Consider the following 17,796-nt stretch of genomic DNA (forward strand, 5'->3'; position numbering starts at 1 on the left):
GGGTGACGGACCCCGAGCGGCCCCAACCCCCCCCGCCCCCCGCCGCCATCATGGCGGGCCCCGCGCGGCCGCTGGAGCGCGCGGGGCGGGGCCGACCGTTGGGCGCGCGCTAGCGTCTCGCGCAGCCCCGGCGCTTCCTTCCGGCCGCCATTTTAGTGGCTGTGCCTGGCCTCGCGGCGCCGCCGCCGCTGCTGCTCGAGGAGCGGAGAGCGCGCGCCCCGCCGCACCCGGCCCCGGCCCGACCGACCGAGCGCGCGACCGAGCGCCGCATCCAGCGGCTGCTCCCCACCCGCCGCCGCCATGTCCAAGCGCCACCGCCTAGATCTGGGGGACGATTACAGCTCCAGCAAGAAACGCACCACCGACGGGTAAGGGGCGGCGCGGCCCAGGAGCGCGGCCTGCGGCGGGCGGGGGAGCGCGGCGGCTCCCGCGCAATCCGCTCCCCATCCTCAGCTCTGGCCGCTCCTCGCGGGGCTGGGCCTCCCCGGGAAGCGGGGCGGCCGCCATGCCGGGGGAAGGAGAGGGTTACAGCGGCCGGAGCCGCGCGGCGAGCCCCCAGCGGCGCCGCCTCGGCTGGGCAGGCCCAGGGGCCTCGGCGGCTCCCCGGAGCGCTAGGCCTAGGCCCGCGGTCGGCCGTTCTGCCGGGCCCGGGCCCCTCGCTGGGGGCGGCGGAGGCGGATGGCGGCAGCGCGGTGGCGGGGAGCGGGCGGGGAGAGCCTCGTGTGGCGGTGTTGGGAGGGGGAAGGGGAGGAAGCTTACGGGCTCGCCGCTTGGGCGAGCGGGGCTGGGCTCCCGTCGCGGCAGAGCCGGGGGCGGCGCGCTGCTCGGCCCACTCCCCCGCGCCCGGCTTTGTCTGCGGCTCTTTTCGCTTTTTACCTTTCTTTCCCCCCCTTTTTTTTTCTTTTTTCCCCTCCTTCCTTTTTTGTTTGTTTTCTTCTTCCCCTCTCTGGTTTGAGAGGTCTGGCAAATGTGGTCCTAGAGGTCAGCATGAGGTTTGTTCCGCCTGTATAATTAGTGCCTAGCCTGGTAGGAACGCTATTCCTTTGTTAACGTCTTTCACTCAGTAAGCGGCAGGGATATGCTTGACTTTGAGTAAGAGTCGATGGTGAGGTGGGTTTTGGGGTAGAGGTTAGGGAGGGATTATATTTTTTCCTTAGTTTTGCAGAGGTTAAAGTTTTAGGACTGTACTGCACAAGCTTTAGCAGATTTTCATTAAGTTTAATGAAATTGCAGGAACACAGACGATACGTTGGTGCTGTCCCTTTATACAATTTGTTTTAGAGCCTTCTCTGCATAATCTCTTACTCTCTAATTGGGGAGGGGGGGGAGGCGGGTGGCTCTTTAAATTTCTGAAGTTTAAAGGAACACAGATAGATACTATGTTTATCAAGTCTGTCCTTGATGGAGCACAGAAGACTTCCGTGAATTAATCCATTTCTAAAGTCCAACAGTATTGTTTTCGACCAGACTATCTAAGAAAAATGCTTAATCTTGTTCTCAAAGCTTGCAGTAACTAGAAGTCTACCATAGCAGTTAGTGTTCACTGATAAACAGTCTTTGCAAAACTGGCCTTTTTTTTTTTTAAGGGTGAGCTGTTGTATAGCTTCAGAGTTCGATGCATTTTCCTTTGCTGGACAAAAGTGAATGTTCATTATTGAACATCTGTTTCCCCTATGTAGGATCACCATAATCTCATTTTTTAAAATAAATGTGTTAAGCTATTTATTGCCTTTAATACATTTTGGCATGATTTGCTGGAAGTTGAAATGGCTCTTCTGTGTATACAGAAAAGTTGTACATATGCAGCTTTCTTGTACATAGAGGTTTTTTTGTAAAATTTTCAAATGGTTATGCCAAAACTGGGCATTGTTTAAATGTGGTACAACTGTTATGGTTGGTTGTAAAGATAATCACAGGTCAGTATTTCCTTGTTTGTATGTTGGTGGGTTTTATAGTTTTGGTATGGTTTTATTTGGCCTTGTTTTTACTGATTATCTACTGTCATCCCAAACTCTTGTCTTACCATTTTGTATATACTGTAATGAGTTCCCACCCATGGTAAAACTTTTTAACCGGAAGCCTTTGACCTTTATGGCACCTGAAAACTATACAAGTGCTGGTCTTGTGCCCCTTCTTTGTCCCCTCCTCCTCTTCCAATAAAAGCATTAAATGGCATAGGACTGAGAACAAGTCACTCCAAGCAGAATTATTGAGCGGGATTATTTCTAATATTACATGAACTCTTAATTCATGTAGTACAAGCCATACTAATGTTACATGGTTTTGACTTATTTTAGGGTAGTCTGGTTTTACAGCTTATGGAAGGCTGTAAGGAAGATGCACAGAGAAGTTCTTGTTAATAGCATGTATGTACATGTCGTCTTCCGTGCTGAGAGTGTCTTTATGCAATTTAGTTGGTTTTGGAGCTGGATTAAGCTGAATTTTAGCTCCTTGGATGGTTGCCCCTTCACATGCAGAATAGTAGTTTATCTTGCATTGAAACTGGACTACCTGACTAAATATGAAAGTTGTATCAAGTTACCTTATATTTTTTTTGGTTCATTTTTAATTGAGGCCTGTGTTGGTATGTGTGGCTCTACATGGCAACGGTGCCAGGCCAACAGGCTTGTAATTGTTGGTGTAACCTTAAGCATCGGCACAACATCTGTTTTTCTTCCAGCCTAGAAGTACCATCTGTGAAGTAAAAAAACTTTTTGGAAAAATGGGAATTGTGTGGAAGGTTTTTGGTTACAGTGTTTGTGTGAATTGCATATGGACTATTTAAAATCTGTTAATTTTTTTCCAAATATACTTAGCTTCAGTTGTTGTTGCATAACATCACAGTTACTGTGTTAGTGGGATGTATCATTCAGACTAATTGTACTTTGGTTTTTTTGTGTATAGAACAGAAATTCTCCTTCAGCTGCATTGGCTTTTTTTTGTATCAACTGTTGCCATGTCTAGTAATGGAGAAATAACACTGACATTCTATTAGATGTGCTTAGACTTTCACCTTGTGCCCTTTGTTTCCATTTTCATTTTTGTATGCTTTTCATTCTCTGACTTAATGATTGCTACAGCACTTCCTTTGTATCCACGTGTGTATATTTTATGTATGTGTGGACACAAGGAAGTGAAAGCAAATAGCAGACCAGACTGCTTCATTTGAAAAACAAAGCAAAAAAACCCCCAAAGCCCTTCTAATTATGGAGGCTGTTATGGGATTCAGACACAAGACAAATGTTATTAAATTATGATTCTTTTATTGTTCATTTTGGGGTTTGAGGTCAATCTTCTCTGTGCAATAATGAAAAGTAACTTAAATGTGACAGTTTATAAATGAAGATCTGTCAAGTTGCATTTTTAGAAAGCTTAGTAAATTCCTATGGCAGCGTAACTGTCATTCCTCTCTTCTCTTGTTGACCAAAGGAGTCTGGATGTGTCTGCTAAGTTTCAGTAATAACAGGACACTGGGAAATATTTTTTGGGTGGGGAGAGTGCTGCTATAAAATGATAAAGTATTAGACAGTAAGTTTGAGGGCATGTTATATGTTCTGTTTTTTTCTATGCTGAGATGTGGTTGCCACCACTTCTCTTTTTCTTAAGAAAGGGACACAACTCTCTTGGTTAACCTATAAGTAGTTTTTTACCTCTGAAATGTAGATAGAACTTGGTAGGTTTTTCTTATTTGTACGATTAAACAGCTGTAAGAGTTCAATGAAGAAACTGAGAAATAGGGGATTAACAGGACTTTCCATTCTGGATCGTATTTGTAGTCCAATTAATCCACTGTCTTGTTCTTGAGGTTGTGTTTTTATCTATGCTTCAAGCCCCCACAAATTGCTACCAGCGCAGAAGATGACAGCGCTGCCCTCTCCCTTGTGCTGCAAGCGAGTGTTTGGGAGACTAGATCAGAGAACTGCTCTGAGTTAGAATGAACATTGGTGGAGGGGGACTAGGGGGGCCTTGGTCTTCACAAGGCCATTGAAATGCTTATACCAACACACGAGAAGGGTTCGCAGCAGCATGGGTCCGTTCATTTTAGCCGTAGCACTGGTTTATGCGAGGTTGAAGCATACGTGAAGATGCACTTGATGCTCTGTGATGGACAAGCTTCTGACATCATACCATTTAAGTAAATGGTTATGAAATTGTTGGTGTGGTTTATTTACACTTTGACTAGATACCAGTGAAGAATAAAAAAACCTTCAGAAGCATGTGCACACCAAAAACCCCTTGTTAGCAGTGTGTCTTTATTCTTCCCTTCAGCGAAGTGTGTCCTGTTACCAGGTTGTTGCATTTTACCCTGGCTTTACTGTTCTTAAACTGCTTTATACCTTTATTTCCTTTGCTTATTAACGTTTTTACTGTCTGACCATGCACTTGTTTATACCAATACCTGCAGATACTTAAAAATGTCGTTGTGAATAGCTCATTAAAAAGTCCAAAGCTTCATGTCTGTCTGATACATGCTGTTAGACTCTTCTACCGATAAGTATAGCATAATGGAGCCTAGTTCCTTCACTTTGTAACAGGGGTAACTTTTCCATACCAGAGAGTACGAACCTGTTGGGTTCTGCAATATTTGCCTGCCATTTCACAATGAGAAAAGATTTCTAGCTTGACACTATTTGACTGTGTTAGAAGTAATGTTGAAGCTATGGTGTCTCAGGTTCAAGCAAATGATCTAAAAGGGCCTTAATTTTCAGACAATTGAGTGTCCAAAGCTTTAGGAAAACCTGTATAAAAGTGAGTTAGGTAAGTGACAGTAAACAGTATATTTTGTAATCCTTCTTTATTTTCAATGGGGTCTGTGTTAAAAGAAATTGTAAAAAAGAAAAACCCCAACCTTACTGCAACAACCTCTGAAGCCATAATATGTTGAAGTATTGAGGGGGAAGAAATACAGCCTGCATAGATTACATTAATTTATACAAGAACAAGAGTGGTGGTTGTTTTCAATGTGCAGCGCATCTTGAATTAAAATTTACAGAATCAGTACTAATATAGTTGATTACTTCATCTTCCCTGTAGGTAGGAATTTGCTTATTACTTCACCAGTTATATCTGAATGCCAGCTGCATGTTTAAAAAAAAAAAAACCAACCCAAACAAAAAAACCCCAAAAAACCAAAACAACTGTGGAGAGGAGTGTTGGCCAACAGTTTTCTTCAGAAATACTCTCTACTCTTTCTTTCAGGCATGCCTAGATGCTGGTAAAGAAGAGGGGGAGGTTTTGTTTTCCCTTAATGACTATTCCTAAAAATGTTTCTATATGCATTTACTATAAAGCTGGTGTTGACTTAGCTTGTCACTTTGCCTTTTTGATGGGATTCCAGTTAACATAATGCACAAAAGAGCCTGAAGCTGAGGATATCCTCCGTTTTGCAGGCAAAGATGCCACTAATCTTTTGACTTGGAGTAGTTTAAAATGTGATGGGGTGTTTTTGTAAAGCGGGGCTCATTTCATAGTGCTCAATTAGGGTACGTTTGGGGTTTTTATTAAGTGTGTAGCTATAGTTCTTTGTGTCAAACTGGGGATTTCTTTGCAAGTGTTTCAGTGTTCATGGGGAGAGTGAGATTATGTGCAAGAACAAGTATGTGGATTTGCAAAATCGGAAACTGCCACTAAGACTGAGGCCAGAGATTGAAATTTGAGTGCATGACTATGGTGAAAATAATACTGTTTTCTTTTGCAAGTGCAATGAACTTTCTTTTTTGCTTAATATTAGGAACAAATGGGAGTACACAAATGCTGGTTGTTTTAAGTGTGTGGTAGGAGATGATACTGGAGAAGATGGTACAACTTAGTAGTGTTAGGTTAACAGTTGGACTTTATCATCTTATGGGTCTTTTCCAACCTAAATGATTCTGTGATTCACAGTGGCTGGTTTTAAGTCTGAATTTCAGACTTAACAACCTGTAGATCACAGTTGATTGAGACAGAATTGTATGGAAGACTTTGAACAAAAAAAAGCTACAAAGTAATTGTGGGATGATGAAATCAAACTTCTCTTCCAGGGCTTGCTTATCATCTTGAGTTAGTTTTTGTGGGTTAGCATAATTTCCTTGCTAGGTAGGCAAGAAGACTATTTATTTTTCTCTTATTTTTCTGCAGCAGCAGCAAGTAGGGATGGGGAGAATTGTAAGAAAAGTCTAGAATGTACAGCTGATTCTTTATAATCATTAAATGAAGAAAGTTAAGATGATGCTCTCCATGTGATGGCTTCCCAGTATGGCCTGTATTGAGAGGAACTGTTGCAATGCTTATGTACAATGAGTGTAACTATGTATATTTGATATTCAGTATGCATCATATACCATTACTCATTGATGCTTATTCTTCCAGGTAGCGTTTTGCAAGGCATTTTAAAAGATCTGGTTTATAGCCACTTTGTACTAGATACCTTTTAAAGTTGCCTTGTATTTAAATTCCTATTCTGCATTTAAATATTCAAGTATCTCATTTTCTGCTGTGTCTTTTAACTCATTTTAGGAAAGATCGTGACCGGGACAGGGACCGTGATGACCGTTCTAAAGATCGTGACAGGGATCGTGACAGAGATAGAGATCGTGACAGAGAAAGGGACAAGGAAAAAGATTTGCGACCTACATCTAACTCTACGTATTATGCGGCTGCTGGGTTACCAACTATAAAACCAGCAATGATTCCACACAGTATTAACCCTTTCACAAATCTACCGCATACGCCGCGATATTACGACATCCTGAAGAAAAGGTTACAGCTTCCTGTCTGGGAATATAAAGAAAGATTTACAGATATTTTGATTAGGCATCAGTCATTTGTGCTGGTTGGAGAGACTGGATCTGGTAAAACAACACAGGTGAGTACTTACCTATATGATACTGCAGTTTTTTTAAAGGTTGAGACTGTTAGGTGTGTGTGGGGTGAAACTTCCTTTGGTTTCTTGAAATTCACTGTGTAAGAACACCTCACAAACTGTGAGCAAAACTAATTTGATGAATGATTTATTTGTTTAATGAATATGAAGGTGACAAGAATCTTTCAGCATCTTCCCCTTTCACAATCCTGTCCTGTTCTCTGGCTCTGACTTCTGTTAGGCTTTGATTGGTAGTTATCTTTTTGGTAAAGGAAGATAAGAGATTTTAATGGCTAGACAGAAGTGTACTACTGCACAAACTGAGGTGATGGTTCCAAATTTACATCTGTAGTTTATTTAACTGTTTGTGTAGGCAGCAGCTGTAAGGTAGGAAAAAATTACAGAAATAGGGACTTGTTAGTGTTTTACGAAACTTACCGCTACAAATACGAACTTAAAGGGAATTGCAATGTCATATATAATTCTGACATGATCTCATTGGATCATGTGTTTTGGTGATATTCAAACTTAAGAGGAAGCGACTTGTGTTTCCTTGGTACTTAAACTTCTCAGAGGTCATATAGCTTTCCAATTCTGCAGTTAAAATAACTTTTTTTATGTGGATTCATGGCTTTAAGAATCTTCCTTGGCACTGAAAATACTGATAATGCATCTGCAGAGCCTCCTTAACCCCTAAGAAGAATTTTGGGGACCAGTAAAGAGGGAAGATCTAAGATACAAGGAACACCACTGTGTATTTAAAGCAGGAAAAACTTGCTCAAAACTTTAATCTTCCTCTCGTTTGCTGTTTAAAATCTGTGCGGAAAAGTGATGTAAAAAAGTTCTTTGTTCTGTAACCTGATAAATTCCTTTTTTCTAGGCAGAAAATAAAACCTGAAGGATGTTTTAGTCTTTATAAAATGGATTATAGCTAGCTTACAGTAGGTCTTACAGAAATAAATTTTTAGTCATAAAACAAAACATGGATGTCTGGAAAATGTGAAGGACATAGAGTGCCTTGGGTACTTTTTATAGCTGTACCTAAAATATTTGAAGTTATATGTCCTTCTTGCAGGAAATTTTAGCAACCAATGCTTTGTTTGGAAGGTACCTTATTGCATTATCTGTATTGCTTTTTTAACATGTATAAGCTGAGACCAGGATTTTATAGTCAACCTTTTCTGAAGAATTCTATATAGTTACTTAGACATAATATTCTGAACATTCATGTAAGAAAATTTGGTACTTACCTATATGAAAACAAGATTTCTTGTTGCATGATCTGAGAATTTGAAGATCTAAAGGGTGTGTGTTCTTAATGTCTAGGAGTTACATGTCATTCCCCAGGCATAAAGCTTTTCCTGAATTGTCTTACTACTTTACCCCTTATTTTCTGGAATGACTCAAGAAACCTAAGGCATCTTTCCTAAAAATGGGATTTAAGCTACCGAAAGCACAGAAGCTGCCTTGGAAGCTTCACTGCTTCCTCTGAATTCTCTCACTTCATGAGATTGCAGATACGTTTTGAAACAATTAAGAGTGTCTCTGTAGGAACATATCACTGAAAATGATCCTGCTGCTGCTTAATGAAAACCTTGTTTTGAATGTGATAGTGTCACATCCTTTTTGTGATCAAGTGCTGTCTTAAAACCAGTTGGGGGTTGGTTGTTTTTCTTATCCTTACGTTCATTGATCAGAGCAAGGTAAATAATTATCTGTGGTTAAGAAACCCTCTAATGCTCAAACTCAAGGTGTACGGGAACTATTTATGCTTGCTTTTATTGGTATAAAGTTGGCATTATTTGAAATAGATAATGAGTTGTTCTTCCAAAATTATTATCTTCCTTCTCTTGGCAATAGTAGAAGGCTATATAGTAGTAGATAATGTTTTTGAGAGTGAGCTGCTGCCTGTGCAAGTCCCTTCCCTGATTATTATGTGCATGTTTTCCCTTTAGTCTTGTAGAGCAAGCACCCAGGTTTGGGAATGCTTGGCTTTGACAATGGAAGCAACAGGAGATAAAACTTTTCTGAAAGTCTTGTTCCACATAGACTTAAAACCAAACCACTGAAGAAGTATATTGGAAGCCAAGACTATTAATTTTTAAGTCTTCAGTATTTGCAATGGGTTGTTTTGTAGTTTAAACTTAACCTTCTAAGTTAACTGTTTTCTTTAATTGCTCTCAGAATGTGCTCAGTGGTGGAACGGATGTGCTGAATCTTTTAGAAAGAGGTTGAGTACTTGCTAAAACTGTAGTGTGTGCTTGCTTTTAAATGTGGTGCTGGTGAAATAATTTAAATTTCTTCCATAGATGGAATAGTAGAGTGGCATCTGCTTTCACTTGAGAGCCTTAACTATAAAGGGTAGGATGTTTGTTGACATAACATAAGGGATGCCACTTTGTCAGCAAGTTTTCTTGGCAGGTGAAGTTCAGAAGCAAGGTGATCTTGAGTGTAGCTTGATCTCCTGCTGTCCTTGCGGTCCACAAGAGAATTGGTATGGGTAAAAGTCTGACACCTTTTTAACTAATGAAAATTCTGAGAATTCTACCATATTATAACTTCTAATGGAGAAAGTTTTCAATACATTGAAGTGGCTCAGAAAAGCCAGAAGGATAGTGCTCTTCCCTCTCCTGTCCTGCATCCCATCAAAACCATGACTTTCCTTTGACTTTGGAATAGTCTTTAATAGCCCTCTCTTAATTGAGAAAGTCCTTGAGGTTAAGGGAGGTGCTAACTAAAGCTATTCCTCATGCTTTGATATTGATAAAGGGCTTTTTTAAGGAAAGTCAAGGGTTTTGGCAGTTTGTAGGTTTTTTGTGTCAGTGGAGTTGAGTTAACTTTATGTTAGGTTTTACAAGAACCAGATGATGATAAGTGTTCGGTATATTCCCAGTTATGACTGAAGTAGAAAATGTAGTATGGCACAGTCCTTTTTCCTAGTGTTTGTATTTCTTTTAAAGCTGGACATGCAAAGTATTCTGCTGGTCATCTAAGTCAGCTTAACACATTGAAGTCTTTGTAGCCCTTTTGTTTCATTTGAAACCAATGCTGTAGGTTTTACTGTTTACTGGAAAACCACTTCTAAATTATTTTTATTTCATGCTACTGTGGCCCAATGGACCTGCTGTTTTAAAGTTTATTTCAGGACTTGCTCTGTTTAAAGTCAAGAAGCTTCACCTAATATACTTAGAGCTGAGATTTTATTAGCGACTTGGGAAGCAAATTCCTTTCTGTATACTGCACATTAGGAGAATATGTATGTGTTATAGGATAAGGTTTCAGGTTCATGCTACCAGTGTTCAAGAACTGCTATTATTTTTAGTTTTGAATAGGACTTCCAGAAACTTGAGTTCTTTTCTTCTCAGCAGTCTATTAGTCTCCTGTTGTATTTTGATAGTCTTTCCTTTTTTTTTATTTATAATGGAAGTATGTTCCCCATTTAAAAAAAAAAGTTCTTCATTACAGTCTGCACTTCTCTGCTTGTGGGTATGTTTTAGTGTTCAGTTACATCCATTTTGCTGTAGAAATACAGTATTCCAGAAGAAGAATTTTCCTGTTTTAAGTTGTAATGCTTTTCATGTTATTCCACATTGGTGCAATGTATAAATGTTGGGTTTTTTTTTTTCCCCTCTGTAAATGTGAGCTTTTAAGAGTACTTTGAAAATCAATTACTGAGGAGGAGTGGATTTTATTTGATCTATAGACTTGGAACTAGTTGTGCCTGGAGATGTCTCCTCATAAAGTGTCACACTGAGAACATGTTAAGAATATTCCATCTTCATCAAACTGTTACTGACCTTAAATTCTTCTGAATAAAGCTTCTGATTTTGGGTGATTCTTACTGTTTCCAGATTGCTAACAAGAGCAGAAAACTGCTGACTGGCAGATAAAATGAATGCTAACATAGGAAGGAAAGCAGGGGTTTCACATCTGGTTGATAAAACTTCAAAAGAACAATAATTAACCAAATGAACATAACTAATGATTTGTTCATTTTATTTGTCATGATTCCTGGCTAAGGTGATTCTTTATATCACTAAAATATTTCTTTTTGCTTAATGTATTAATAAGTGTTACTTTTTAAAGCCACAAAGTATAATTTGCTTACTGTAAAACTTAAGAAACTTCTACGATCTCAAAATTGAGTCTTAACGTTAATTTTGGTTGCTTTGGAGCATGTTGGCTGCTGCTAAATAGCTGATCTAGCAGTGTTTAAAGGTACTGTGAACCTATGTATTTCCTTGATAACTTCAGAGATAGTTACGTATGTACTTAACGTGAGTGTGCTTTATTTAGTGGCATTGAGTCCAACTATCTGTTCTCAAGCTTTGGATATTTTTGTGCCTGCAGTTGGCATCTCAGTGGAATTATAACTAACATCATTCGATACAATACAGAGGTTACAGATTACCTCTGGCCATTTGAAGTGTGTTTAAAACTGTACTTTATTCTTGACAGATCCCTCAATGGTGTGTTGACTACATGCGCTCACTGCCTGGGCCAAAGAGGGGAGTAGCATGTACCCAGCCTAGGAGAGTAGCTGCAATGAGTGTGGCACAGCGGGTTGCTGATGAGATGGATGTCATGCTGGGTCAGGAGGTTGGTTACTCTATTCGATTTGAAGACTGCAGTAGTGCAAAAACCATCTTGAAGTAAGTATGGCAACTGTCAGGTAAAGGTATAACGCAGCCTATTTGGAGGTGGGGGGAATCACAGGGTAGTAAAGGGTGTGAGCAAAGTTATGAAAGGAGTAATGAGGAGGGGAATGAATCTATGGACAGGCACTTTTCTGTGTCTGAGTGGAGAAGAGAGATGGGAGCATGAGCTGAGAGAAACTTGGGGTGTGGGGCTTGAGTAGAATTGAAAATGAGTCATTCCTCCTAAAGAAATCACTGTACCCTATGGAAATTAAATTTAAGTGATCCATAAAGAAGAGGGTGATCTGAAGAAGTATTTTTATGATTAAGGTGCTAGTAGGAATAAAGCCCTTCAGCATTCAGTTTCTCTGTGTTACGCATTCAGCTGACTTTTGTCTGTGGTATCTTCCTACTTAGGGTAATCCTGGTGAAGTTCAGTAGCCTGAAGTAAGGAGAACTACCAGTGTTTCAAAACTGGCCTATACCTGACTCTGGGACACATAATCTATAATGTTTTAGTTGTCAACTGTTCTAGATTCCTGTGCTGTGTAGGTGGAACCAGGCCCACTTAATACGTCATTTGCAGATAATGTTCAGAATGCTTGGTTAAAAAGGATTCCACATAGTGTGGTTCAAGGAATAGTGCTTTTCTATCAGAAAGGTGTCTTCTCTTTTGCTCATGCAAGTAGTTGAGGGCTGGGAATAAAGTTAATGTGTAAAAAGAAATTTAAGTGAGACGGAAAAGCAAAAAGCAAACGGATGATCTGCAAACAGGAAAGGGGAGAAACAACTGCAGAAATAGTACATCTAGGATTTCAGAGGGGTGTTTTCCCTTTTCCCATCTCTGATTGCAGACCTGGAGGTCTGCCAGTAATAGTCTACAAAATACAAATGTTGCTGAACCTTGTTTCCCATTTCCTTTTTTGTAAGCTTCCCCCCTACTCCGAGATTTCACTTACCCTCTGCAGTAATTTCTACTTGAAAACTTAAAGTGAGCTTGTTACCTTGTTGGAAATAGTTCACTGATGTTTCTACTTTAAAAAAAGTTGGTTAAAAGCTTAGTTCAGGCAACCTAGTGAATGATACAGAAGAGGATTCTGTATCAGACTTACTAAATAAAATTTGTGTTTAAATTGTTTTTGTTTGTATTCAGGTATATGACTGATGGTATGTTACTTCGTGAAGCAATGAATGATCCTTTGCTGGAGCGCTATGGTGTTATAATTCTTGATGAGGCCCATGAGAGAACGCTGGCTACTGATATTTTGATGGGAGTTTTGAAGGAAGTTGTAAGACAGAGATCTGATTTGAAGGTCAGTAATGATGAAGCCCAACAGCATATCCTTTCTAGTTGCAGGCATACCAAATAAGGTATCTGTGTGCTTATGATTAGCTGATTTTTTTTTTTTATAATCAACTAAAGTAGATCAACTGGTTTGCTGGGTGTTTTTTTACCATAATGATGATCTGTATTGGAAAGATAACCGTAGGAAGTTCTTAATGCAGTTCTTATTGAGGAAAATACTTGAAACAACGTAATTGTAGCTTAACCTTTCCATATTTGACTAGGAATTTTTTTGGACCTTTGTAACAAGGGTGCTGTATTCAGGTGATAAAAGCATGCTTAAATCACAGTCGACAGTTGGAGTTTAGTTTCTTACTATTACATATTGTATGCTTAACATTTCACAAATTCTTGTTAACCTTTGGAGTAATTTTTTTTTTTTTCCTCCAAACCTACAGGTTATAGTTATGAGTGCTACTTTAGATGCTGGCAAGTTTCAGATCTATTTTGATAACTGTCCTCTTCTAACTATCCCGGGTCGCACCCATCCTGTGGAGATATTCTATACTCCAGAACCAGAAAGGGACTACCTTGAGGCTGCCATTCGAACAGTGATCCAAATTCACATGTGTGAAGAGGAGGAAGGAGATCTCTTACTCTTTCTTACAGGACAGGAGGTACTTCCCCCCCCCCCCCCCCCCTTTTCTTTTTCCATCCATTGTTCCATACAGAAACTGTTTCAGGGGCTTGTGTAGGCTGAAATGTTTAGTTTCCTTTTCTAGTTTAGCATTTGAATGACCTGAGGTTCTCTACCTGCTAGACACTTCAGGTCCTTAATCGTTGTATGTATCTGTAAGATGCGTATGCTATGCAAGCCCTCTCTAAAATGAAAATTCTTGGTTTACTCATGTACTTCTAATAGAAACCTGGAGTATGAACCCTCGGTTTGTACCAATGTGAACTCAGAAGTTCTGGGTAGTTCTGGTAGACACCTGGTAGTGTCCATGTTTTGACTGAAAACATAGTTCTGTGCACTTCTGGATGTGTATTGTACAACTTATCTGAAGAGTAGTGCTTTGGTTCTGCTACTTAACTGTCAGTAGTAGTTTTAATAAAGAAGTTTGGGTTTTGTTTTTATGAATAGGTCTGAGTATTAGGTTGTAGTATTTCTGTACCACAAATACTGGGAGTTACGTCTTGGAAATGGACTCAGTGCCTTGCAAAAGAGGATTGTACAAAAACATGTAAGCTAAACTACATCAGGAAATGAGGATTTTTTGGAAGTCTTAAATACTTTGCTTGAAATAAACTGGGGTTTGGTTTTTTTTTAGTCCTAATCTGTTGCTTTGAAGCTCTCTTGAGTGTTCCTATTAGTAGACTCAGATGGAGAAGAGGTAAAAGAACCCATAGGCATTGAAGCTCTCTTGAGTGTTCCTATTAGTAGACTCAGATGGAGAAGAGGTAAAAGAACCCATAGGCATTGTGAAAGTTTACTTGACTGGATCAACGTAAAATGAGTATTTTTAGTAGGGGGAGAAACGCAGCTAGCAAAAATGTTTTTCTGACTCATTCTTCTCGCAGTCACTCCTCTTGAAGAAATCTGCTTCAAAGGACGTGGAGCAATTCAGTGTCTTTAATATAAGCATATGCAGCCTTAACTATGCCGGGGGGGAAAAACCGGTACAAATAACTTGTGATGCTGAAGGTACACAGGCTTCTTGAGTAGATTTGCCAGTCATAAAGATGTGTTGCCTCTTAGATGAGTTTTAAAAGACATTTGATTAAAATGTTTTCTGGCAGGTCATCTCTTCCCCTAGAAAACCAAACCAATGATTGTCCCTGTATAAGCAGATACTCTGGCCTTCACATTTGCCCTCTGGAATATTGTTGTGAGTTAAAGTACAAGCACTTGAATGATTCTTGCTTTGAAACATGCCCATTTGGTTTTAGTTAGAAGTTCTAGTTCGGACTAGTCTGGCAGGTAACTGAGAAGTCATGAAACAACTGTTGCAAGTGGGTGAATGAACCAGTGGTGACAGAAAGGAACACTGCTGTCCAGCTGTTTCAGAAGATTTTGTTTTCTTAGCAGCATGCTAAATCTGGTTGGTCCTCAACCTTTCATGAAGAACAAATACTTGCCCTTCTAATTATCAATTAGAAGTTATGTCCTTGCTACAGCCATTGCTATGTATTGCTGTAAATAATTTGTAACAAGAATTATGGGGGTTGGGGGTGGGGGAGACTGCCTTCAGATGTTGTCAACTCTGAGCACCACTCACGTTTGGCAAATGGCTCTAGACCCAGCTGGTCTAGTACCAGCCAGTGCTACAGGAGTACTCTGTTCTATTGTATGAACAAGTTCTTTGATTTCTACTGGGCTAATTTACAGGACATAATGTATTACAGACAAATTTTTAATAAAATCATGCACATAATACATGTTCATATGTACAGATATAATTATGCATAAATATATCTAACAATATCCCTGTATTGCCTTACTGAATCACTTAAAAGTCGTATTGGTAAGCCACTATCCTTGGTTTTTTTTTTAGTTCTTCAGTCTGCATATCCATGGATGATACTGTTCGGGGACACTAGAGTGGCTCTGCCTGGAGCTAGTCTGAATTTAGCTAGTTAGCATGAAGTTGAAGTCCAGCTTAGCTTCTGTAGAGGAGCTTTGGAGTGTTACATCCCTTTTGATTCATGATGTTTTGGGGCCTCTACTGAGGCCTGTTGTTCAGCCTCGTAATATAGTCTCTGTGTGCACTACTGCTGAATCTAAAGTGATAGGACCTACTGTAATCTCAAGAACTGTGAAGTGTGCTCTAGGTATCCCTACCACTATGTGGTTTGGGTTCAATAGGCTTAATAGCTTGGGTCTTGCCATTTATTTTTGTTGGCTCAGGGCAGAATTGCTTGATAGTTCTTTTGCATTCTGGAAAACAATATGAACAGGGTGCAGGATGATTTGATTTTTCTTGTCAGAAAGATGCATTTACAAAGCCAAATGAAGTTGTGTTAAAGGGAAGGTGTTTTAAGTGAAACCATGCAAGTGTGAACTGTTCTGAGTTTAAGAGGCTTCAGATGAGGAGTAATTGCAGTGGTCTAAGGCAGAATGAGGGTCCTTACTAGGTACTGCCTTCACTTCCCACTGAACTTGAGGTAATTTTATATGGGCAATAAGATGGATAGCAGTTAATTAGTACAGATTAGTTAAGGCATAAAGTTGATGATGGAACCTGGAGATACTAGGAAAGATTCTGTGTTGTCAGGCCCAGAAATAAAAAGAAGTTTAAATACATTTGGAAACCAAAGGAATTGTAATTGTATAAGCCTGTTTCTGGATGAAGATAAAATTGTTGTTAATGGTGCAGAAATAAGTGTTCAGTAAAACTTCGTTCCTGAATCCTGAAAGGAGCAAAAGTATATGATTATATTGCATGAACTGCTTTTTAGTCCATTAGTAACAAAAGAGCTGGCTTTAAAAACAACATTTATTAGGAATAAACATTTTGAAACAGGACTTGTATTCCACAGTCCCTGTAAGGAGGAGAGTTCATCTGCTGGTTTTAAAACCAAATGAAAAACCCACCCTGGTATATCAGGGAGACTCCAGAAGATGGAAATAATGTTCGCGTTTTGTGCCAATATTCAAAAAAAAGGGATAACCTGAGATAACCTGGGTAACTGTAAGCCAGGTTGCCTGTTGTCAGTCACAGGCAAAATTGGAAACTGACAGGCAATTCTGTTCACAAGGAAATAGTATAATTACGCTTCAGTCAGTGTGTCTTTCTTAGACAATAGGTTTTGTCAAACTTGTTCTCAGTTATTGAGATGACAGATTTGGTAGTCTAGTTGTGTAGATACACACTTGCTAACCTTGACTTTAAATGTCTCAAGACTGGCTCACCTGCAGGTCTAGGGGTAGCTGTTTTATTGTCTACTGGAATTCTGCTAAAATGGTGTTAGATATCACACACTGTTAAGATTAATTATTAATCTGTAAGTAAGTGTAGAATACTTACAGATTAAACTTCTGGGGTGGGGGAGGCAGAAATAACAACACAGAAACTGTATAGATCTGTCTGCATATCTTAGTAATCTAGGCACTTACTAACGCAATGTGTGTTCTCTGCCACCCCAGTACCCTTTTCTCAATAAAGCCAAATACATCGTTACACATTTAGGAGGAAGAATTCAGGCTGCATCTGGAGATTTGAAGTACAGATCAGCACTGTTGTTCTTGATTGTAGATAAATATACTGAAAAATACTCCTGTGAAGTTCTGGTGTCACTGTTCCAGAGAGGTTTAAAATGTCATGTAGGTAAAACTGATGTTGCTACAGGCCACCTGACCAGGAGGACTGAGCAGATGAGGCCCTCTATAGACAGATAGGAGCAGCCTGTTCACAAGCCCTGGTCCTCATGGGGGACTTCAACCACCTGATAGCTGTTGGAGGGACAACACAGCATGGCATAATCAGTCTGGGAGGTTCCTGGAGTGTGCTGATGATAACTTCCTTCTCCAAGTGATAGAGGAGCCAAGGAGGAGAGGTGCTGTGCTGGACTTTGTTCTTACCAACAAGGAGGGGCTGGTGGGGAATGTGAAGCTCAGGGGCAGTCTTCGCTGCAGTGACCATGAAATAGTGGAGTTCGAGATCCTTAGGGCACTAAGGAGGGTGCACAGCAAGCTCACTCCTGACTTCAGGAGAGCAGACTTTGGCCTCTTCAGGGATCTGCTTGGTAGAGTGCTGTGGGATAAAGCTCTGGAGGAAAGAGGGGCCCAAGAAAGCTGGTTAATGTTCAAGGGTCACCTCCTCCAAGCTCAGGAGCAATGAATGCACCCCAACAAAGAGGAAGTCAGGCATGGACGAACAGGAGGCCTGCATGGACAAACAAGGAGCTCCTGGACAAACTCAAACACAGAAAGGAAGCCTACAGAGTGTGGAAGCAAGGACAGGTAGCCTACGAGGAACACAGAGAAATTGTCCAAGCAGCCAGGGATCAGGTTAGAAAAGCTAAAGCCCTGA

The 17,796-nt window shown here is 40.2% G+C and overlaps 1 protein-coding gene across 2 annotated transcripts in view; it reads left to right on the plus strand.

The window, feature by feature from the left end:
* The first annotated feature begins 284 nt into the window (after window positions 1–284).
* DHX15 (DEAH-box helicase 15) overlaps window positions 285–17,796 on the plus strand; it is a 50,658-nt gene continuing 33,146 nt past the window's right edge. The window contains exons 1-5 of one of the 2 annotated variants that reach the window (XM_075709750.1): window positions 285–368; window positions 6,496–6,844; window positions 11,300–11,493; window positions 12,632–12,791; window positions 13,222–13,440. In XM_075709750.1, the coding sequence (XP_075565865.1) occupies window positions 301–368; window positions 6,496–6,844; window positions 11,300–11,493; window positions 12,632–12,791; window positions 13,222–13,440 (990 nt within the window). In that variant the 5' untranslated portion in view covers window positions 285–300. The remainder of the gene's footprint in view (window positions 369–6,495; window positions 6,845–11,299; window positions 11,494–12,631; window positions 12,792–13,221; window positions 13,441–17,796) is intronic. The other variant, XM_075709751.1, reaches the window with a different exon arrangement.

This window comes from Pelecanus crispus, chromosome 4, assembly GCF_030463565.1.
Source record: "Pelecanus crispus isolate bPelCri1 chromosome 4, bPelCri1.pri, whole genome shotgun sequence".
NCBI lineage: Eukaryota > Metazoa > Chordata > Aves > Pelecaniformes > Pelecanidae > Pelecanus > Pelecanus crispus.